The sequence below is a fragment of the Durio zibethinus genome, chromosome 2 (assembly GCF_047325235.1).
Source record: "Durio zibethinus cultivar Kanyao isolate XHJ-2024 chromosome 2, ASM4732523v1, whole genome shotgun sequence".
Taxonomy (NCBI): Eukaryota; Viridiplantae; Streptophyta; class Magnoliopsida; order Malvales; family Malvaceae; genus Durio; species Durio zibethinus.
This window is the reverse complement of record NC_143163.1, coordinates 5240943-5263622: the sequence shown is the minus strand read 5'-3', so window position 1 is coordinate 5263622 and position 22680 is coordinate 5240943. Positions and strand designations below refer to the sequence as shown.

Sequence of the window (22680 nt, the reverse complement as noted above, 5' to 3'; positions counted from 1 at the left end):
TTTCCCTTCTTTTCGATTTCATCTAGGGAAAAAAAAACCAAAAAATGAGCGGTTTAACCTCACCGCCTCTTTCAAATACTCTGTAGTTCTACACTTCTTTATCTCTATTCCGGCTCTCTACATCACTCCCCAATGCTAAAAGGTATTTTTTTGGGGGTTTTAGCTGCCCACTTCAATTTTCCGACTGTAATTTGATAGATGTGATTTGTTAATTTGGTTTAATTATTAGGCCTACAAATGTTGTTTTTTATTTATTTATTTTTTGTGGTTTGATTTGCAATGATTTTGATTTTTGGGTAATGGGGAATTTTGGGTTTTTGTTTTGATGGAGTTTTTGGGTCAAACCTAATTGAGTGCATTTATTCTGGTGATTGTTTCAATGCTCTACCGAATGACTCAAAAATTGATCTTTCATTGTTTTTTACATTGTTTTTATTTGGGTGCGTGTAGCTAACTGAGTCATATGCATGTATGACTATTTCTTTGCAAATATTTTTAAGATTTTTATTTTTAGTTTTATTTATAGAATTAATGGATGCCCACTTTTGGAAATTATGGTTTTCTTTTTTTTTTTTGGTGTTAGGGATAGTCTTTGGTGTTAATTATATGTGTCTGGTTTTTGGTATTTTTGGCAAGGCTTTGCGGTTTTGTTCAGCTAATTAGGCTCGTGATAAATTTTAGTAGCTGCCAAGAAAAAAGATGAAAAGGAATGTTAGAATTTCTGAAACGTGCATGTACAAGATGGACAACTGTGTAATTTTTGTGCGTTTTAGATTTATCTTTCAACTGAATGTGATGCAGCCACTTATTGTCTCAATTGCATGAGAAAAGGTACAATGTTTAATTACCTTTACTAGATTGAAGTGCAATTTAAGGGTTTTCATATGTTTACCAAGACTTCCTTTTGTTAATATACTGAGTATTCTTTTAAAAAACCAGTATTCAGGGCTTTCAGAGTCACAATCACCTTGGGGTAAATCTGTTAGCTCTCTTTAACTGCTAGTAAGAATGTGAAAGATATGCTAGTAAAACTGTCAAAAACTAATCAAACCTTGGGATTAAACTATCGAGCTTGTATAGATTATCCAATTGCATCATCATTAGATTTATGATGGAAATGTTATCTTATTCAACAGCTGGCTAAAGGGGAAAACAAAAAACTATGTGCTTCGCATCTTAAGTGCATGGTGAAGCCTTCATTTTGTTGTTTTAAGTTTTCATCATGTCAAGATTGATATTTACTCTTCTTCATGTTTGTCATTGGACTTTGTTGAACTTGTAGGAGTCACTCAATTATATTTGCCTATCACGATGAAGTTTCTCAATTTCTTTCTTTGTAAAATCTTTTTAACAATGCATGGTTTTTGTTCTTCCCCATCTGCTGCTAAAAGAGAAAAACAGAAGAAACTTATTCCAGCCTGTAATCATGGGGGCTTCCACCTTGATAATGTTGGTTGTTAGTTTTGAGTGTTTTTTAGGCTCTCCAGATTGCTGAGATGGCAATAACCCTTAATTTTCAGGTGTACAGGTAGTGTGTGATTGAAATAATGTTTTTCCTAATAGAGATTGGCATGCATGTGATTAAGAAATAACATTTATTTCCTTCAATAGTCCTTGAAGGTGTATAATGCTTGCAAGTTCTTTTATTCTTTTCTATTTATTTAACTTTTGAGTATCATGCATTATACATGAAATTTCAATATAAAAAACTTAGTACATCAAATATGATTTAGTTACTTAACTTAATGTTTTAGGCATGTATCTGGCACTCTTGGCTCAGGTCAGGGCCTTGAATAGTCTTATCTATCATTTATAAAATATCTTCCCAAGAGAACTGATGCCTAGTTTTATTTTTCTTAACTGGGATACAGTACGTTCCTATTTCCTATTGTCATTTTTTTTGTTTTAATTTATAGGATTGGTGGTTTTATCATGAAAGTTTACAGGAGTTTTTATCCATTATTTTGCGCAAAGGACAGTACAGTCTTTTGCATTAATGAGTTTCACATATTTGTCTTAGTTTGGGTGGAAAATATTTGCACAATACTTAAATAGCAATATGTTTCCCTATCAATGAATTAACCTGGTTTGTTTCTTTCCTTCCCAATTCAGGTATGAATTCTTGAATATTTATGGCTGGAAAATTTACTATATTCATATTAGACCAGTATAGTCAAGCACCATTCCATAGCAAAAATTAGGTTAATCATATTGTTTATATTTCTTCAGTTTTCTCTGAGTTAGTTTTTCAGTTATGTTTAATGTTTTGGAATTTCTAGTTTCATGCTTAATCTCATCAAGGGACTACACCATGCAACCCATATCCATCATGTATAGTGGGTAAGTGGCCATGCTACAAATGGAGTGCTAATTGCTTCAACTTTTTCCTGAATCAGCCTCATCTGCCTCCTATCATTGGCTGCATGGATCCTCAAAATTTTCCTCCTCCTATGCCCGGTCAGGTAATAACTTTTCTTTTAGTTCTTCCTAATGTTTATGTCATATTATTCAACATGATCTACCTAAACTATTTTCCATTTATATTTATGTGTGGATGTATATATATTATGCAGTTCCGACCTGTTGTTCCAGCACAGCAATCAGAACAGTTTGTTCCAGTGGCTCCTCAACAGTTTCAACCTGTTGCCAGAGGAGTTATTGTGATGAATGCCGGGTTTCCTCCTCAAACTCTGCAACCCCAATTTCCTCAAGTAATGCAGCAGTTACCAGCAAGACCAGGCCAACCAGGCCATATTCCACCTGCGCCACTGGCAGTTTCATTGCCAACTGCTCAACCAAATCGGCATGTCAGTCCAGGGGCATCACTGCCTCAACCTTATACTCAAACTCCAAATAATTACGTGTCTGGGGTCCCAGCATCGAACCTTTCTTCATCATATACTGTAAGTGATTAAGAACGTATTAAGCTTAGTGCTACAATTGTTTGAAGATCTTCATACCTTGATTTTCTATATTTGCATCTTTGCAGTTTGCACCATCTTCTTACGGTCAGGTGCCGGTGTCTCATAATGCCATGGCTCAATATCAACCCATGGCACAATTGCAGGCACCGTGTGTTCCTGTTGGATGCCAGGTGGGTATCCATGTGGGCCAGAGTACTTCTTCTGTTATATCTGTGCAGCAAATTGGGGAACAACCATCTGTTTCCAGTTCCATAGCTACCATACCAGTAAGGACATTCATCTGCCTCCACCTTTTCCTACACATCTCCAGAAAACACTGTTTGATTTCCTATATTTCTTATGCTATTTTATTGTTGACCTTTTTACGTTATGCTATTGGTTCAAGTATCACATTGAGTTTGCAATTTTACAAATTTTAGGCACCTATCATTGAGCCGATGCCCACTGAAGAGGCTCCAACAGATTGGATAGAGCATACTTCTGCAAATGGAAGAAGGTACATAATACTCATAGGTGTGGGCTGCTGATAGATAGGCGTTTAAGGCTGGAATTTTGGTTTCAGTAGTAAAGATGTCTCTTCATGGTATATTTGAAAGGATTGCTTTGTCAGAATATAGTGGGAATAATGTGTCCTGCCATCTTATTTGACATGATTGCTGAAATACTTGTTTTCCTCGTTTGTGTTGTTTGTAATGGAGTTTGGAGAATGTTGAATGTCCATTAATAATATAGTTTCGGAGAACAGGTTTCTTCTTATGTCTTGGGCCAATTAATACAACTTAAAAATCCCTTGATGTTTCTGTTAACATGCTACAATGTTCATCATAGAATTATACCAATGCATTTTCTTACTTTATATCCTTCACTGCCATCGCTATAAATGTGGCAGTTAGATGTCATCTATGAGAGACTTTGCATGCTTTATTCTTGTATTTATTTAACCATGGATCCATTATGTCTTATGCAGATATTATTACAATAAGAAGACACAGCAATCTAGTTGGGAGAAGCCATTGGAATTGATGACACCTATTGAGGTTAGTTATACTAATGATACTGTTTTTCTTCTATTATTTTCAGTCTTTGGCTTCTTACTTATACTATTAAACTGTGTTGGATGCATTGCCCTTTGTGCTTTATAGGTAGCAGCCATATTGGGCATGTACTTTGCATGATAAGAAAATAAATCTTGGCTTAACATAGAAAACATATATCATTAGCTTGCTTCTAAAGGTTGAAATCAATTCCAAGCAGGTACTTATGATTTATGGCTCTTCAGCCAGTTTCACTGTTTTTTAGGAAACTAGTAGAATGGACTGTAAAAACTTTGTGTTGTTTGGGGTAATTGATTTCCAAAGAAGTTCTCTTTCAGGTCTATAACTTTTAATGGAGGAAAATAAAGCTTCCATGGAGCATTTTCTCCTTCATGTCATTACCTGTATGCATGTAGTTTATTTGATTTTTTTTTTACTTTGTTTATTTTATGGTTGATCTTTTAAGAATATAAGGGTTTTATTTTGTTTGATTTGTGATTTGTTGAAAGGCTCACTCTCTTCTCACTCCTCTTTCTACAATTATGCATAGTAATTAGTTACTCTGCCATTTTGTCATGAGAAAAGAGAATTCATGGTCAATGCTCTTATAAGTTTGACCAGTACATCCTGATGAGTCAGCAACAAAAGTTAATCTCTGCACGAGTGCCACTTTAGTCGGTCAACTTGCTCGAGATTTCCCCAAGAATGATTTTGAATTATATGATTGTAATTCACTGTGATGCTTGTGTATTGTCATATATTTCTTATGTGTGATCTTACTTATTATCACTTTCCACTTCCAAGGCATTCTATTTTGGGTGAGTACTTAAAAAGGTATTTTATTATTTATATTTTACTGTTATCAATGCATGTTAAGTTGTATAAGTCAAATGGCATATTCTTTAAAGCTCATTTATTGTCATATCTTTACATGTCTTGTGTGACTTCCATAGTTTTAAAGATGCTTACAGGTACTTGCTGTGATACTCTATTGAGAGGTAGGATATGCTGTGGGTCTTTGCTGCTTGCTCTACCTACTTTTTATCATGAATGTTAGTAATTCTGTCATTCAAGTTCTTTTGTAGATTGTTTTCATTCTATTGCGGGATTTCTTTTGTTAATATTTTGGTGGGTGTTGTTTGCCATTTTCGACTCTAAAATCTGCAATGCCCTTCGCTCCTGAGTTTGTGATGCCATCTTTTTGTGTTGTGAAGGGTTGTAAAATCCAAGGAACATGCATGGCCTGATAAATTAACATTTTTATCTCAATTCTTAAAAATTTTAAAATTAAAAGGTTAGAAATGAGGTGCATTAGTTATCATACCTATAGTTATGCTTCTGAAGGGGATACTCATCTTTTGCTTCTTTTTTTTTATTTTTTATTTTTTGAACAAAATAATTTGGGTGGAAGTTAGTTTCACTCCATTTGGCTAAGATGAGGATCATTGAGCTTGGACGGTTTTCACTTGTTAGCCAGTTTTGGGTGCAATTGGCAATGCTAGTTTCATGCAACTTCTGTTTTTCTTTTGCTGCTTCATTCTTTAGTAATTTGGTCTGGTTAGAGTCTTTAATGGTGTTTCATTCTCCTATCTTTTAAGTTATTCCTCCCATTCCTTTTGACTTTTGTGTTTTAGTTGTTACCTTCTGCAACTATTGTATATATAGATACATTATTTATATTTATAGATAAGAATTGTCTCTTAAAATTTGCCACAGAATCCCAAAAAAAAAAAAAGTGAGGAAGGTGGCCAGGGAGATGGGAAGGGGAAAGAAACAGAGTGGCCTTCCTTTTGGTTATTTGTGTCTTTCATTTTTGTCTTGTAGATTAATATTGCTTATGACTTATGATGCGTGCTTTTGGTTATTGTTGGAACTTCTTTTACTTGTATGTTTTCCTACTTAATACTGTCAATCGGTGGTTCATTATGCATAAAACTTGTGAAGGGTAGTGATAGTAAAATCTTGTTTCTTATTTTCACCTTTGCAAAATTTCTAATATTGTCTTTAACAAAGTGTTAAACATATATGGATTGTTAAATAATTTTGTTTGCTTTTTGACGGAGTTCTGTCCTGGAATGGGACACCTCCTCTCAGATTCTTCTTCCTTCTTTGTTTTTGTGTACCTTTTTTTTTTCCTTCTTTTCAATAGATTTGGGTGGATTTTCTCCCCAACAAAGTCGAGTGTCTACTTATTTGCCTCTTATCTGCATGACAGAGGGCAGATGCATCAACTAATTGGAAAGAATTTACAAGTCCTGATGGAAGAAAGTGTGTAATTTGAATAATTTCTTTTAAGCTTCTGTAAATTTGTTGGTATTTTATGATCAGATCCTTTTTATGAACATCTGCAGGTATTACCACAACAAGGTTACAAATCAATCAACATGGTCAATGCCCGAGGAGCTGAAGGTTTCCTCCCATTGCAACCTGTTAACATATTATTCCTTTGATATCTTATCATGGTTCCTTACCTTCTCTTTTTGGTGTTATAATATTTAAGTTGGCTCGTGAACAAGTAGAAATGGCACCTGCTAAAGGAAAAAAGTTGGAAGTTTTTTCTAATATTCCAGCTCCTTCACCTCATGTGATTAAAGCATCATCTGGTGCTGATACACCATCTACAACAATTCAAGAAGCTTCCTCGAGTCCAGTTCCAGTGGCACCAGTTCTTGCTACTAGTAATATCCAACCTGTGGTGGTTTCTGGATCAGATTTACCTGTTGGAGCTTCTTCAACAGTGACCAATGTACATGTGGTTCAGACGGCTGCAGAGACTATTGCATCATCTGCTGCTGTTTCAGAAAGTTCTGAAGTTTCTATCACTGTGGTTGATACTGTTACAGCACCAATGTATTGTTATCATAACTGGTTTTAAGTGATGTTATTGTAGCATTCCATTTTCAATCTTTGAATACTTTTCTGCTCTTTAATTTTGCAGGAATAATATCAGCAAAGTTTCTTCTTTGGATATGGTTAGTTCTGCTGAAGGAGTTTCAACACAAAATTAAGATATATGTGATGGATTTATTTATCTTTCTGTCTAGCAATAACTTCTGCATATGCTTAACTGGCAAGATGATAAGTGTTTTCTGTTTCTCAGGAAACTGTAAAAGATGTGGTAGTGAGTGAGAAAATTAACAATGTATTGGAAGAGAAAGCAATTGATCAAGAGCCTTTGATTTATGCCAGCAAGCATGTAGCCGAATTTCCATATCCCTTAGCTAATGTTCCTTTTCCAATTCTTGATTCCTATTACTTTTCTAAATAATTTTCTCTTCTAGGAGGCTAAGGATGCATTTAAAGCACTTTTGGAGTCTGCAAATGTTGGTTCTGACTGGTCATGGGATCAGGTAATTCAATAGGTAGTTTGAATTATGTCAATATAGTTTAATGTATTTCTCACATTTCTGCAAATATCTGATATTTTAATTGATTATGATAGGCAATGAGATTAATAATAAATGACAAAAGATATGGTGCTTTGAGAACACTTGGAGAGCGGAAACAAGCTTTTAATGAGGTAGATCCTTGCATGGTTTTCACTTTTAGTTGAACCCTTATTCAGTGTGCATGTAGCTTGGTTGGTTTCAAATTGTGTAAGTGACAATTTATGAGAGTAACAATAAACGACAAAAGATATGGTGCTTTGAGAACACTTGGAGAGTGGAAACGAGCTTTTAATGAGGTAGATCCTTGCATTGTTGCCACTTTTAGTTGAACCCTATTCAGTGTGCATGTAGCTTGGTTGGTTTCAAATTGTGTAAGTGACAATTTATGTTGTTCATTACATTTTCATTAGGTGTTGTTTATTGTTAGCATAATATTTTTTCCATTTTTCAGTTTTTGGGTCAAAAGAAAAAACAGGAGGCTGAGGAAAGGAGAATTAAACAGAAAAAAGCACGGGAAGAATATAGAAAAATGTTAGAAGTGAGTCATTTGCTGCTCTAGAGATTCTGTAATCTCTATTCTAGATTCAATGTTTTTCTTACTTTCTTGTGATAATTGTGGATCTTGTGCAGGAGTGCTTGGAGCTGACATCATCCACAAGATGGAGGTTTGCTTTCCTTATTCCCTACATAACATTGATAATTGTTCTGGTTTGGATCTTATACCAAAGTTTGGTATAGCATAGGCATTACATGATAGGTGGTCTTTAACAATTGAATATTTTCACTATCATTCAGCAAAGCAGTTACTATGTTTGAAGATGATGAGAAGTATAAAGCTGTGGAACGGGACAAAGACAGGAAGGATCTTTTTGAGAATTATGTTGATGAACTCCGGCAAAAGGTACATTTTGGCTCCTCTAGAATGTATAAATACATGCCCACCACAACCTCCTTTTATCTGCCAAAACAATTACTTTGTGTTTATACTAATATCTTGAATATTTGTGCTCACATGGATGCATTGGATGCATTACATGTTTGTTTGTCTCCTTCGAACTGGAAGCCAGATATCACTTTTATTTTGTTCTATCCTGTACTCAAGCCCTATACTCCTGCTCATTGTTTCACTCTATGATCCCCTAATTTATACTTGTTGGTCTTTTCTGTAGAACCTAGGAAAAGTGAAAAATGCTTGTATGTCTAAACATCTTAGTAATCATGAAATAAATTTTTATGAGGTTAGTCAACCCTAGCCAAGTTGAATAACTATATTCGTTTCTTCTCCATCATTACAATCCACTTTTTAGGATTGCTGATTAATTTAGTATGCAAAAGATTATGTCATCCTTTTCAAGTGCATTATCATCTATTAATTCTGCATGTTTGTTTGTCTCTTTCGAAGTGGAAGCCAAATATCAATTTTAGATTGTTCTGTCCTGTACTCAAGCCCTATACTATTGCTCATTGTTTTACCCTATGATCCCCTAATTTATACTTTGTTGGTCTTTTTTGTAGAATGAGAAAACCTAGGAAAAGCGAAAGTGCTTGTACTTCTAAACATCTTAGTAAACCCTAGCCAAGTTGTGTAACTATATTTGTTTCTTCTCCATCATTACAATCCACTGTTTAGGATTGCCAGTTAATTTAATATGCAAAAGGTTGTGTGATCTTTTGCAAGTGCATTATCATCTATAAATTCTGCACGTGTAGGAAATATGATGCTAAAACCATCATTATATCTCCAGATATTGTGAGCTTATTTGATTAAATATCCTCATTGTACATGCTGGAAAATAGGCCGTTTAACAATTTTGGGACTGTGGTTTACAAGTTTTGGTCATGATTTCATTTTCTTGAATTTGTCTATTGGCTAGGAACGGGTGAAGGCACAGGAGCAGCACAAGCAGAATATAATGGAGTACAGGCAATTTTTGGAATCTTGCGACTTCATTAAGGTACTTTTTATCAGGTTTCAAGTTTTGCATTTATGGTTTATAGTGGACCTTATGTAGGTATTACTATTACTTTATAGGCAAATAGCCAATGGCGAAAAGTTCAGGACCGCTTAGAGACTAATGAAAGATGCTCACGTCTTGAAAAAATTGACCGCTTGGAAATATTTCAGGTACTACCCTTTATTTGACTGTCAATATATTTTTTTTCTAATTTGTAACTTTTTGCAATTTTTATGTGCATTTTGAGTCTAATTTTTAGAGGTTTTTGTAGGAATATACACGGGATTTAGAGAAGGAAGAAGAGGAGCAGAGGAAGATACAAAAGGTGACTTAAATTACATATTTTGGTGATTGCTATTGTTATTTGCATTTTGGAGATTATGGTATGATCTGGTTTTTTTCATCAAAACAGGAAGAACTGAGAAAGGCAGAGCGTAAAAATCGTGATGAGTTCCGCAAGTTGATGGAAGGACATGTTGCTGCAGGCACTTTTACTGCCAAAACTCACTGGCGTGATTATTGCATGATGGTTAGCAAGCCAGTTTAATTTGGTTATGGCAAGAAAAGACAAGGTAGGTATTATTATCTTGCTTTCTGATGTGTTCATGGATTTTGTTGTCAGGTTAAAGATTCAGCGCCCTTTGTGGCAGTTGCATCCAACACCGCAGGTTCAACTCCAAAAGATTTGTTTGAAGATGTAGCTGAGGAGCTTCAGAAACAGGTTAATCTTTAGCTTTGTACTGTGGTTATTTTCTGTATTCTACACTGGAGTTACTAAAATATGTAGTAAATCATTGGTTTTCTTTGGACTTTTCCAGACTGAAGACCTGGGTAAGAATAATTTTTTGTTCATATGTGTATGTTATTTTACCTTCACCATGTTTTATGTGGTGTTGTAGAGCAGAATTTGATGTGAAAGTGAAAGTCTGAAATTTAGTTCGAAAATTTTTTTTTATTTCAAGTAAAATATTTAAAAATATCCTCAGAAACTGCATCCCTAATTTCTGTTTCAAAATTCCTCATATGGGTTATTATGAAAATTCTGGACCAGGGATCTTAAGATACAACAAATTTCAAATAATGGAAAGTGTTGAAACACGTAAAATAAAGTGAAAACTTCAAACATCTATTCTAAGGGATCAGAAATAATCCCGTTGCTTACTAGTCACATTGTTCTTTACATTTTTACCTTTATTTCTTTTCGGCATCTGTAATGTGGATTCGGTGCTTAAGTTCAGTTACTGTTCTCGTCAAAGACAATAAGACATGCAGGGATGAGGCTTTCATGGAAGAAACTGTTACTAGTACCTAATAATTGTTTTTGTGATTGTCTTAGAAATCATGGTTACTTTTATTGAGTAAATGAATGGTGGTCATAATAACTTGTCTACTTATTTTTAATATACAGTATCATGATGATAAAGTTCGAGTAAAGGATGCAGTGAAGTTGAGAAAGGTATGGCAATGGCATTCCACTGTGTTCTTTCCTTAACATGCCCTTAAGAATTTTTTTTAAGAATTTTTTTTTTGTCTAATATTCTGGTATTTTTCAGATCTCTTTGGCATCAACTTGGACACTCGAAGACTTGAGGGCTGCTATTGCAGAGAATATTAGCTCTCCACCTATATCAGATGTTAACTTGAAGGTATATACGTGTTCTTAATAGTTCTCGTTTTGTTTGAATACAAGTTTGGTTTGTAAGGGCATGCTGTTGGAAGTTTGGGCTGCTCCTAGAACTTTTTACCGTTTAATGAACATCTATGTTGCTCGGACTTGTGTACAGAGTGGGTTGTGGGTGTGCGTCCAAGTGTTTGACAGTCCAGTTACTTGTAATCTACAACATAGGGCAAAGAGCACATGGGTTCAAGGATTCATTGTCCGAACCATGGCATTAAGTTGTTCAATATTATATGACATCAATTGATGTTAATGCCAAGGATAACCATCTAAGTGTTTAATTGAATTGACTATCTTCATATTTGCAGCTAGTTTTTGAGGAATTGCTTGAAAGGGTCTGGGAGAAGGAGGAGAAAGAAGCTAAGAAGCGTAAACGTCTTTTTGATGACTTCTTTGATTTCCTGCATTCTACAAAGGTGAGGCAGGCATGTCCTTAAAATTTTTGGTAGAATAGTTAAATATATTTTTATTCCATCTAGCTGATCTTAGCATTTTTGCTGAATAGTTACATAGTCTGGAAATTTCTTCTTATTCAATCTATTGTTTAACCTGTTGCAGGAAATTACTTTATCTTCCACATGGGAGGACTGCAAACATCTTTTTGAAAGTAATCAGGAGTTCAGGTACTTGTTGGTTGGATTGGATTGTGATAATTTTAGTTTAAACATTTACTATGCTGCAAATGTTTTGGTAAATAATAATTGTTCATCATATGGTCAGAATCTTTTTTGTCCTAGTATTTCCTACAAGAGTCCTTTTCTGAAGGTTAACAAAGGTTTCATTAAATTTGGAAAGGCTTACGGTTCTGTGTTGGTCTCCCAGATACTAATAGGGACCAGTGATTGTTGGGAACTTTGGTTATTTGTCCCTCCCTGCTACTTTTTATAGTTGTGACCTGATTTTGTAAAAATTGAATGACTGGAGAAATAATGATTTAAAATTATCTTTACTTTATGTTTTGTGTCTAATTTCCAAATTTTCCTTAAATCATTGTACATAGTTGTCACTTTAATGAAGCTTAGTTGTTGAATGCCCGTATGTAGTTCCATTGGGGATGAAGACTTTTACAAGGGGATATTTGATGAATACATAACACTGTTGAAAGAAGGGGCAAAAGAGAAGGAGCGAAGATGGAAGGAAGACAAGGTATTAGATCAATTTTATTACATATTTGCATATCATTTCTGGACTTCGAACATAAGCATCAAGTTCTTATTTTGAAATAAGGTTAATCTATGCATTTGATTTTCTTTTGAATTTCAGTTTAACCACAAAATTGTGGCTTGTCATTCTTTGGATGTGCTTGAGGGTAGTGCTACACTCCAAAGTAACTGTTTCTGCACAGAAAATGTTGCATATGAACTTCCTTCTTGATGTTTGTTACCAGAAAATGATTGGAAAACTGCATCAATCATTTACCATATACTTGTTGCCCCAAATACATTATACTTGTTTTTGAGGGTGCTTCTTTATCCTGTTTCCAAGGGTCTGGACGGTCTTTGGTTATGTGTGTAGATGAACTGAATGGACCCATCTATCTGACTGTCCAGTCTGGGGTTGCTGTTTAGAAGCATTTAAACAAGGGAAAATTGTTTTTTTTTCTTTTTGCAGGCAAAGAAGGAAAAAGAGAGAGAGGGGAGGAAGACAAAGCATGGAAGGGACAAAGAGAGAGGGCATGAAAGAGAAAAAGATGAACACTTGAGGGAGAGGCCTTCTGAAGTACATGTTGATGTGGGTGAAATTCATGATGACAGTGAAAATAAAAGATCAGGAAAAGGTGATGGTAAGAAACATCGAAAGCGGCATCAAAGTTCTGTGGATAATTTGAAGGAAAGTGAAAAAGACCGGGCTAAGAATTCCCACGGGCATAGTAGTGATCGCAAAAAATCAAAAAAGGTATGATATTTATTTCCATTTATATGTTTGAAATGGTTGCAATTGTGTGTTCACATCACTTGATTAATGATCATTACTGCTGCAGCATGCATCTACACCTGAATCAGATAGTGAAAACAGGCATAAAAGACCAAAGGGAGACCATCGGAATGGTTCACATAGAAATGTTGACCCTGAGGAGCTTGAAGATGGGGAATTTGGTGAGAGGGAAAGTCGGTAGTTATATTATCCTACAAATTTCTAGTTCCTTTTTGTCATAATGTTTAATGTATCAACAATGGAAGGTAGCCTGCTTTTAGTGTACCTACTTGATTTTGATATGGGTGATATTGTGTTAGTATCATCTTTTATTTCTGGTTTATTGATTACAATTTCCATCATATAGTGATTTCATTTTCAGGGAACTTGCTCTTTGTTTCTCATAAACTCTTAAAAGGTTTTCTTTTTGAGAATAATTATTTATAATATTGACACCAACTACTGGGAATTTTCTTGTTCAAGTGATGACCATGGAAGAGTTAAAAAGATTATTATGGGTATGTTGTGACAAAAACTGGCAGTTTTTGAAGATGAAATGATCTGTTCATTTATTGCATTTGTAGGACAGGGAAGTAAGCAATGGTTTTTAGGTTTTAGATATTTTCTTTGTTTTGCCTTGCAAGCAATGAAAATTTGCATGCGGGTAACTTGATATTGTTACAATCCAGTTAGGAGATCTTTCAAGCAGGAGTTGTGTTATTGGGATTATCATGCAACCTAAATTATCAACGGTAATGTTGAGATTATCTATTGATTCTTCATTTTCTTTGCCAATTAATGATAAAAAAATGGTGTGTGCTTCTGAAGTCCTTTATGGTTACTAAGTGCTGCTAACCTTCAAATTGGGGCTTCAGTTTTGGTTCCATCTTAAATTTTTCGTTATCAACATAATCTGAATGCTTTTCGTTTAGACCTTACAAAAGAATAAACAGATAAACAAAAAGAGGGAAAAAATTACACGATTTTGAGTTGTATAGTTCTTCTGTTTGCTTCTCCTTGATTGTTTTGTGATATATAGTTATAGTTATGTATATTGTTCTCATTCCTTGTAAACTTGCATACTCTTTTTGTGTTATTTTGGGTGGCTGGTTTACTTTACAAGGGAAAGTTCATACATGTAGCTATATATCTCTACAATCGAATGATGATTTGGCTTAAAGAAATGGACAAGGGCAGGGACTGCTACTAGCTGTTTCACTTCTGAAAATTCTTGGACAGTCGCTTAAGTTCTTTTCTTAACATTGAGCAGTTCATCCATTTTACTGGCAGAGTAAGTCAATTATTTCCTCAACAATCTCATCCATGATAGAATCTCCTAACCCGCACTGCAATTGCTGGGAATAATTCCATTCTTCTAATGTGTCAGGGAAATTCATACTTGAGTCTCTAGAGTTTTTCCTGCATGAGTCGATTTGCTCTGCTCTGATTAGGTTTTCCTGCTTTTCCACACCAATGAACCAGTGAATGTAGTTGTTGTTTCTAACGTTCGACCAATCATTGTTTTTGGTGGATTTTTCTGGGAGGTTGAAAAGAGGCTTTCTTTGATTCACAAGCCCTTGGTTTCTCCGGTGCTGAGGAGAACAAGCCTCAATAGTCTCCTTTGCTTCTTTCAACCCAATGAGAGCATATTTCTCAGTTTGTGATTTTCCAAGCAGCTTCCAAGGAAAAGTTGCAAACAAGAAGTTGCCCTTAGCATTTTCGGTCGGAGTGGAGTTCCTACTTGATGGGCTTTCTTGTCTTGTTATGATGTGATGAACTTCATGAGAAACAAAGAGTTAAGAGCTATACACACTCGAGAAAAAATAATTAGAGAAAAAAAATACTAACCTTTGTCATATGATAAGTTATTTAACGTTGACATAAGGTCAAGGTGCTTATCCTGAGTGCTTTTCCTTTGACAGGTTTTATCTGTAAGATTCTGCAAGCAATGTGAGACACAGTAAAATCAAGTTGATCAAGCTTTCTTAAAAGTTGCTTCTTATCGTTCATGCATTGGGGTTTGTCTCCCTAGCAGTCTGTTTAATACTGCAAGTAGCTGACATTAATGCTGTAATTATGTGACAAAAAGTTAAAATGGATGATTCTGTACCTTTTCTGGTTCCACATTACCAAGATTTGAGGTTTGAGAAGTTTGGGACGAAGAACCAGGTCGGTAATTTGAAGGCAGATATTCTTCTTCAACGCTGCAGCTGGGAGAGGCACCAAATGGAGTTATTAGACCGTTCACTGCAGTGAAGCCACTTGTCTCTGCAGTCTGAAATTCGTCTTGCTGGGCATTATCATTACTGCTATAGGAAAGCTCTTGGCTGTCATTAGCAGGAACAAGTTTGTGCAGTATCGAGTTGACGACCCTTGTCGAGAGTAAAACCATTTTCTTGTTCAAGTTGTAACCGCGTGGTCTCCTCAGGTTCTTAATTAAATTGATTTGGCAGCAGCCATTTCGACCATTAGAGCTCAAGCATTTTACCAAATGCCCTCTTTCAGAAAGGTATATGTTTAAAGGACAAGGCTCTTGTTGCTCTTGGAGATGCTCCTTGAGCTGTTTCGTGGTTGCAGACTTAGATGCAGGAGAAGCCATTGAAGTTGCAAATTCCAGTGAAGAAAGAGAGTAAGTAGGCAGGGGATGGATGGAGTGCAAAATTAATGATTGGAACAGAGAGGGAATGTCTGTCACTGTTGGATTAAAAAGGAGAACATAATGCAAACAGATGGAAAAGGAGCTTTTGGTTTTTGTTAGAGTGAAAGGCAAGCATATAGGCGCCAAGGCAATCATTTATCCAATTGGGGACAACTGAAATACTCAAATCTGAGGGCAATATTTTTGTTGACTTATGACATCAATTGGTTATTACATTAAAACAAAATGTGAGATCTTGTATGTTATTAAGTTTTGGTTTGATTTTAATAAAATTATCATCGTATGGGTAGGTCCCAATGGAAGAGCACCTTGTCTCTTTGAGCAAATTAGTTGCATTTACTTCATCTGTAAAGTTCTCTTCGGTCTTAGCTACCTATAAAGAATAAAATTCAAAGTGGCAAATTAATTTGTGTGGTTATTTGGTTGGCCAGTTATAAGGGGCAACGTCCTTTGAATTTAACTTCGGAGTGGTATTAGACGATTATTTCTTAATAACAATATAATTGATGTATATTTGACCAGACCAGTTACTTACTACTTACTAGGGTGAAGCTTAGCTGCCATGTAGATTGAACAAGTTGATCAAAACAGTAATTAATAAGGGAGACTTAGTATAAAGTGGGTGGTATACGTTGATCGATAATTCAAGATACAGTAATACAATAAAAAAATTATATGAAAAAAATACAATTTAAAATTTTAACAAAAATTATATATATTTAATAAAAATAAAAATATAATATTAATATGAATTATGATACATAATTTTTATATAAATACGATAAAAATATATAAATTATTAATATTTTATATAACATAAATATATAAATTTTCGTATTTTACAAAATCTTGACAGATGAAAGGTTATTGACTCAAATTTCCTTATTCTATATACGGCATATGTATATGATACATGATATTTTTCATTATTTTTTGTAATGGAAAACTTGAATCAAAGTTAATCAAAGAGATTAAAAACACAAAAGATGTTCGGAGTTTCAGATCTCCATTCTCCAAGCTAATTAACTACAAGAAAATAAAACCTAAAAACACTGATCACACATCTCTAAAATTATCAACCTCAATTATATATATATATATATATATATATATGATCAGCTTTGCATGAACAATTTAATATGGCATGCACGAGGCAACAGTCGACTCTCAACTGCAAGTGAGAGATGACAATAATCAGCACATGAGTTGTCCTTCTATGGAGAAGCTCGTGAAGATAGGAAAGTGGATTGGGACGGTGGTCTACTTTACCATAAAGTTGCCATATCCAAGCAAAGCTCACCGTAGAAGCTCCTTTTTTTACCAATTGCCATGCTTAAATTCCTTCTTTTCTCTTTAATTTACTTACATTTATACATTTATAAGGCCATCCACGCCAACCCACCCCCATCCTTCAATTAATGTTAACAAGAATGGTTTACTCTTTTTACTTTTTTTACATGCATGTTCCACTTTTTCTTTTTAAAAAATTATGCTTTAATTATTAAGTACTGTTTTGGGTGGAAACTAATTTTGAAAATTTACTGACTCTATTCAATGAAAAACATGATTAATTATTGGGCATGACCTCCATCATTCTTGAAGGACCCCATATAGCATGCCATGACCATTACCAAGGACACTCACTCACTCATCCATTTGGGATGCCATATGACTATGCCATTTTAAGTCATCATAATTTTGCATTACAATTTACAACTTTGTTCCCCGAATTTGATGCACCTCATTATGTCATTTCTTCAAAAATACTATATATTAGTAATAACCTATCAATATTTTAATTTTTTTTTTAATTTGCTAAGGATTAGTGGAAATATAATTTTCTTAGTTATAGCATATGATTTTATGGCAACATCTCTTTCAAAGAATTCTAAGCTATAATTTTGAGTTTGGGTTTGGTTTGATTTATATCATGATGAAGTGTATGAAAATATATCATTCCATGATTTTATTTTATTTCAACTAGATGTTCTTGCATCGGGTTACTCGTTTGGTTTGTGGGTCTTATCTCATTTGGATTGGACATTGAATAGAAGTTTTTTAGTTTGGATTCTATTTGAAATATTAAATTATTAATAATTTTTTAAGTTAAAAATATTTAGAATATTAATATTTAAATATTTTTTTTAATTATTTTATAAAATTTTTAGTCTTTTGAATTTGATGGATTGAACCAAAACTTAAACATTATTTTTAAAAGATTAATCGTGTCTGTTTTGATTCAATTCAATTCAATTCAAAAATAAATTTAATTCAACTAATAAATAAAAATATTTGGACCACATATAACTTGGCCTTTTTTCTATTATTGAGATTCTAATTTCATCCCAAAATAAATGGTTGTTGGCAATATAAGTAAGGCTAGGCTTAATTAGAAATTAAAGCAAGGATTAGTTCTTAAAGCAAGGATTAGTTAAGATGATTAATTAGTCTAGTCAACCACTATTCATAAAATCCTAGTATTCTTTAGTCTATACCCTCTAAAATAATTAGGCTCTCTACATCCTTCACATGTGTAATGATAATTACGCAAGGCCGATGTTTTGATTACATTACATACAATTCTCATAATAATAACTAGGCGTTGACAAAACCAAAGCACGATCAACATAGCATGTTTCTAAAGCTACCATGTGTGTTTTTAAATCATGCGGTCAAGGTTTGATTAGATATAATATAATATTAATTCATCCAAAGTAAAAATTCCTCCAAATAAAATTAAGCAAGGATTCTAGAACATGAAAACAGGGACAAGAAAAGGAAAATTTTGTTGTATTAAGAAGAAAAAACTATTCTAGGGTTAATTCAAATTTACATAAAATTTTGACATTTCAATATATATATATATATATATATATATATATAAAAGAAAAGAAAAACCCACTTTCTAGAACTGCTTTTGACAAAATTTTCAAGGATACATAAATTATTAAGTAATTAAGATGAGGTAAGGTCCAATGTTTTTTTTTTGGAATATTTTGTTTATTTGATTTTTATCAAGTACAGATGAGATTCTCCTATCATAAGTGGTTAATTACCCACTTGCCCTTGAATTTTTTTTTTTTAATTTCATTTTGCGCGTGAATCTTGACAATGTCTATAAATTGACCCCCCTGCACGGTTGTTTCGTCTCAAGTCTCAACCCATCTTTTCTTTGCCAACTCTGTGGAGAAAGAAAGCGAAAATATGAGTTCCAAGGTCAGCGCCTTTTGCATGATCATGTTCCTCCTCTTCTTCACATTATCTTGTGCCTCTGCCGCCCGACCAGAACCTGCATCTGAAGTTCAATATGCAGATACCCCAATCAAAACTCAACATCGGGTATATTACGTCCAACTTCGTATTGTATACTTATGCTCACTGGAACCAAGAGTTGGGCATTCTCTGATATTAAATCTGCTTGAAAACATAATTTTCTCTCATTTTTTTTTCGATTTATCAATAACAAGCTGATCTTTGTAGCAATACCGTTAAGGGTCTTCTTTTGATTCTTTTTCTGATGATTTGTTTGTGAACATTTCAGGATACTGAAACAGAGAAGGTTCAGGTAGAGGATAGCTGCGAGGGAATTGAAGAAGAAGCGTGCTTGATGAGAAGAACACTTGCAGCTCACATTGATTACATCTACACCCAGAAAACCAAGCCTTGAGGACCCGATCTCTTCATGTTGTCATATACTAATTATTTTCTTATAAATACTTTTTTCATAAATTTGCGTCTTCATTTGTATCATGTTCATTTTCTCCTTCAGGGAGGTTTTAGTGGATGTCAGGTTGCTAAACCAGTACTGTAATAAATGGCATAGATAATAGTGAAAATTTTATTATATGTTCAATAATTTAATTTCCTAACATTGTTAAATTTTTTTTTTTTTTTTACCGAGAGTGAAGTTTAGGAGTAAGATAAGAAATGTTACATAATTTTTAAGGTTAAGATAAATTATCAATCTACAAATAAGATTTATAAATCTTTTGAGATTTTTTAAATTTACAAATCATCTATCAACAAAAAATTATGAGAATTTAAATTTAAATATTTTACATTTAAGCTCTAAACTTTAATCATTTACATCAATCTTTATTGGTTGGGGCTTAAATTTTCTGATTATGAAAGGCTTAAAGAAAAGAGTGGACCTTTTGTTATTAACCAGTCCTTTTTTCTCTTTGAATTCTGCTTTCTATAGCATAAGATTGGTCATTCTTTCCGGTCTAAAAATCAAAAGAGATGTACATATATTGTTGAGAACATCAAGCAAAGATTTCTTATATAAAATTAGAAAGTACGGAATAATAAAAAGGAAAGAAGGCTCTATTTTCTATAGGGATATCAAGGAAATTAGACCTTTTAATTACCTGAAGAAATAATGTCTTACCCACTTATCTACCATAATTGAGATTACATGAAAACAATAGAGAAAGGGCATTACCAAAAAAAAAGAACATTAATTAAAGGAATAGCAATTCATATTAATTAAACATACTTTGGAGTTTGGACAATCCTGCTTGGCTACTCTTATTATACATTTCTCTTCTTATTTTAATTGGATTAAAGTGTTGTTTGATAAGCTAAGCAAATTAAACAATTAAATTGTCAGTAAACATTTCAAAAAACTAGTTCTTGGACAATGTTTTTTTTAGGCTGTAGATTGGTCCAACTATTATTTGATTCATAAAATTTTGTTTTTTTATTTAATTTTAATTTTAAAATCCAATTTAAAATACTTTTAAAATTTTTTTTGGGTTTAAGCTTTGGGCTCGGCCAGCACAACTCATGTACACCTCCAAAATTAAGTACCAAGTTATTAATTCTAAAAAATTTAAATTCCATATTTATGATATAATAGTTATTTGGTATGTTATTGAAAATAAAATATTTAATATATTTTTATTAATTTTCTATAAAATAGAAATCCAATTTTATAATTAATTTTAATTGATGAAAATTTAAAAAATAATTAATGTAATTAAATGATTTTTAAATAATTGTCTTAATATATTAAATAGTTAAAAATTACTTAACATTTTCAACAATTTTTTCATTTATCTTTCATTAGTAGAATTCTGAAAAATATTTATCAAATGCATAAAAAACATAAAATTATTGAAAATTGTTATCGGAATAATTATCGAACGCTTTAAATATAGCTAATGGCTTATATATGGATGCATTTAGGGAAACGGTGAAAGTGAAATTAATTTTTTTTAAAAATTATTGTGAAAAAAAAATTGCTAATTGTCAATGAATAAGACACGTAAAATATTGAAAAAGGTTTCATCTATGCCTGACCTGGATCTGTTTCCATATTATTTTCTTATTCAAATATGATGGAAACATCTTCTAGACTTCCAAAAATTCTTTCACCATGAAAACAAGAAAAGCTGGCTGACTTTTTCAATTTTCACATTGAATTCTTTCGTTGTTTTCTTCCTCTAGAGCTTCACCTATTCGGCTGCTTTCCGCAATTTCATTGTCCTCTTCATTCATCCCATTTTTCAAAACTTAATTTAATGTTCATGCAATAATTAATAAACAAAGGCCAATTCCTCAACATCGGGTGCTTGAAATCCGGCTAAAAAAAATTTATTAACAATTGTTCTTAAAGCCTTCTTTAAGGTTAGTTAATTTTTTATTTATAAAATAATATTTTATATGGTAACCTTAAAAAATGTTCTTAGATACTGATTAGTAAAACTCAAATTACATTGTTAACATTGATTTCCCCATTATTTGCAAATAAAAACAAAGATTAGTGTTTTATAATAAAAAATTTCATGATTTAGTGCCCATCACTATGTTTTTTTCAAGGGCTCCACAAAAATAAAGACTATTCCATGTAAATTTTATTATTTTATGTGAACGTATGTTTTGGACCGTTGCAGTTAAATGTTCTCTCTTTGACCAAAGTAAGCCGTTTATAAATGTAATTGATGTATTGGAAACGGTCCACTTATAAAGACCCCATCAACCTCCAAGATTGTTTCATTGCTCTCTGTATTTTTGGGTTGAAAAAGAAGGCAGATTTTATTTCAATAGGAGTGCTGCCATCCAACTGAACCTTCTGCTGCTGCAATCATAGCCACAAGTGCTTCTAAGTTTCGAATCTATTTTAATTAATGTAGAATTGGGACATCACATGATGTGGCTGGTAGTAATTGCCTTTACGATTACCTATTGGATGCTTTGATATGGATCACATCTTTTAACTAATCATATTATGGCAATAAACTAAATCACAATCACAGTATTGTTTCATAAGAAAATTGACAATTATTGAAATTCAAGATTTAAAATAATTAATTTATATATTTATTTTTAAAAAGTAACATTCATAACATTTTAAATTTAAATTTTAGCACTTATAATTTATTATTTGAGTTTCAATTACAACCTTTTTTATATAAAAAAAAAATTGATAATTATTATTTTTGTATTTTATAAAGATAAAATATTCAGTTTGTATGCATTTTCTAACTTAATATCAAAAAAAAAAAAAAAAAGACAATGATGTCTTTCTTCCTCTTAAAAGAATAATTAGATATAATAACAACAAATAATTGATATAATGGTTGTTACTATTTTTTTTTTTTTGAAAACTGATTAGGCTTGAGCTGTAAATAGAAAGGGAGTTAGCTCTTTTTTTCATTCACAAAATTTATCCTCTGTTTTCATGATTTAGGAATCTAAAACCTTTTAAAAAATTTTTTAAAAAAAGTGTCAAGTTCTAACAAATATGCTAGTAATTCTTAAATTAAAAGGTTGAGTTCTTCGGTTTGAATTATCTCTTGAAAAGAGAAGTTTAAATTAAATATTCACATTCACTCTTTGTAAATGCTATGCTTTTGTCATTGGTTTGTTTTTTGTTAACAAAAGTTAAGGATGAAAGTCGATTTTTTTATTTTTATTTTTAAGATTATAGTAACTCGTAAGTTAAAAATTATATTAAATTTACATATCATTTATCAAAAGAACTACTTCTAACAAGATTTGATATAAAATTTTATAAGTGAAGTACTTAAATTTTACCAGCTCAACTAACCAGTTTCACTTTGTCATCGGATTGTTGATCTTATAAAAGCATCACCCAATGCTGTCCAGGTTTAGGAACGATA

The 22680-nt window shown here is 32.9% G+C and overlaps 3 protein-coding genes across 11 annotated transcripts; 2 read left to right on the top strand and 1 right to left on the bottom strand.

The window, feature by feature from the left end:
- Positions 1-20: 20 nt before the first annotated feature.
- Positions 21-13280, top strand: LOC111309029 (pre-mRNA-processing protein 40A-like). 9 transcript variants are annotated; one of them, XM_089747376.1, is made up of 29 exons: positions 21-142; positions 637-831; positions 2397-2462; positions 2574-2903; positions 2990-3190; positions 3344-3420; positions 3892-3961; positions 6174-6226; positions 6310-6367; positions 6459-6808; positions 6897-6930; positions 7059-7154; positions 7240-7308; positions 7401-7478; positions 7799-7885; positions 7978-8012; positions 8143-8248; positions 9222-9302; positions 9380-9472; positions 9574-9627; positions 9715-9831; positions 9925-10023; positions 10711-10758; positions 10856-10948; positions 11289-11396; positions 11539-11603; positions 12024-12126; positions 12592-12876; positions 12962-13280. In XM_089747376.1, the coding sequence occupies exons 3-29, from the start codon at positions 2424-2426 to the stop codon at positions 13094-13096; spliced, it is 2964 nt and encodes a 987-aa protein (XP_089603502.1). In that variant the 5' UTR covers positions 21-142; positions 637-831; positions 2397-2423; the 3' UTR covers positions 13097-13280. The 9 variants fall into 9 exon arrangements, 8 of the variants coding, with proteins under 8 accessions (XP_089603502.1, XP_022763536.2, XP_089603494.1 ...); XR_016329792.1 differs by lacking the exon at positions 637-831 and having other exon boundaries at positions 12003-12126; positions 12962-13179; XM_022907801.2 differs by lacking the exon at positions 637-831.
- Positions 13281-14174: 894 nt separating this feature from the next.
- On the bottom strand, positions 14175-15493 carry LOC149519915 (uncharacterized). The gene is made up of 3 exons (XM_089751696.1): positions 15005-15493; positions 14743-14833; positions 14175-14689 (listed from the first exon to the last, which is right to left on the bottom strand). Exons 1-3 carry the CDS (start codon positions 15491-15493, stop codon positions 14175-14177), a joined length of 1095 nt encoding a protein of 364 aa, XP_089607822.1.
- Positions 15494-18695: 3202 nt separating this feature from the next.
- Positions 18696-19436, top strand: LOC111308324 (phytosulfokines-like). Its single transcript, XM_022906645.2, has 2 exons — positions 18696-18892; positions 19095-19436. Exons 1-2 carry the CDS (start codon positions 18758-18760, stop codon positions 19218-19220), a joined length of 261 nt encoding a protein of 86 aa, XP_022762380.2. The 5' UTR covers positions 18696-18757; the 3' UTR covers positions 19221-19436.
- Positions 19437-22680: the final 3244 nt, after the last annotated feature.

Excerpts from the sequence above, each read along its gene's own strand:
- LOC111309029 (XM_089747368.1), top strand. The coding sequence starts at position 2,424 with ATGGATCCTCAAAATTTTCCTCCTCCTATGCCCGGTCAG. Across the intron at positions 6,931-7,058 it reads AAGTTTCTTCTTTGGATATG|GAAACTGTAAAAGATGTGGT; the intron begins GTTAGTTCTGCT and ends TCTGTTTCTCAG. Across the intron at positions 8,013-8,142 it reads ACATCATCCACAAGATGGAG|CAAAGCAGTTACTATGTTTG; the intron begins GTTTGCTTTCCT and ends ACTATCATTCAG.
- LOC149519915 (XM_089751696.1), bottom strand. The coding sequence starts at position 15,493 with ATGGCTTCTCCTGCATCTAAGTCTGCAACCACGAAACAGCTCAAGGAG. Across the intron at positions 14,834-15,004 it reads GTAATGTGGAACCAGAAAAG|AATCTTACAGATAAAACCTG; the intron begins GTACAGAATCAT and ends CATTGCTTGCAG. Across the intron at positions 14,690-14,742 it reads TAACTTATCATATGACAAAG|TCTTTGTTTCTCATGAAGTT; the intron begins GTTAGTATTTTT and ends ATAGCTCTTAAC.
- LOC111308324 (XM_022906645.2), top strand. The coding sequence starts at position 18,758 with ATGAGTTCCAAGGTCAGCGCCTTTTGCATGATCATGTTCCTCCTCTTC. Across the intron at positions 18,893-19,094 it reads CAATCAAAACTCAACATCGG|GATACTGAAACAGAGAAGGT; the intron begins GTATATTACGTC and ends TGAACATTTCAG.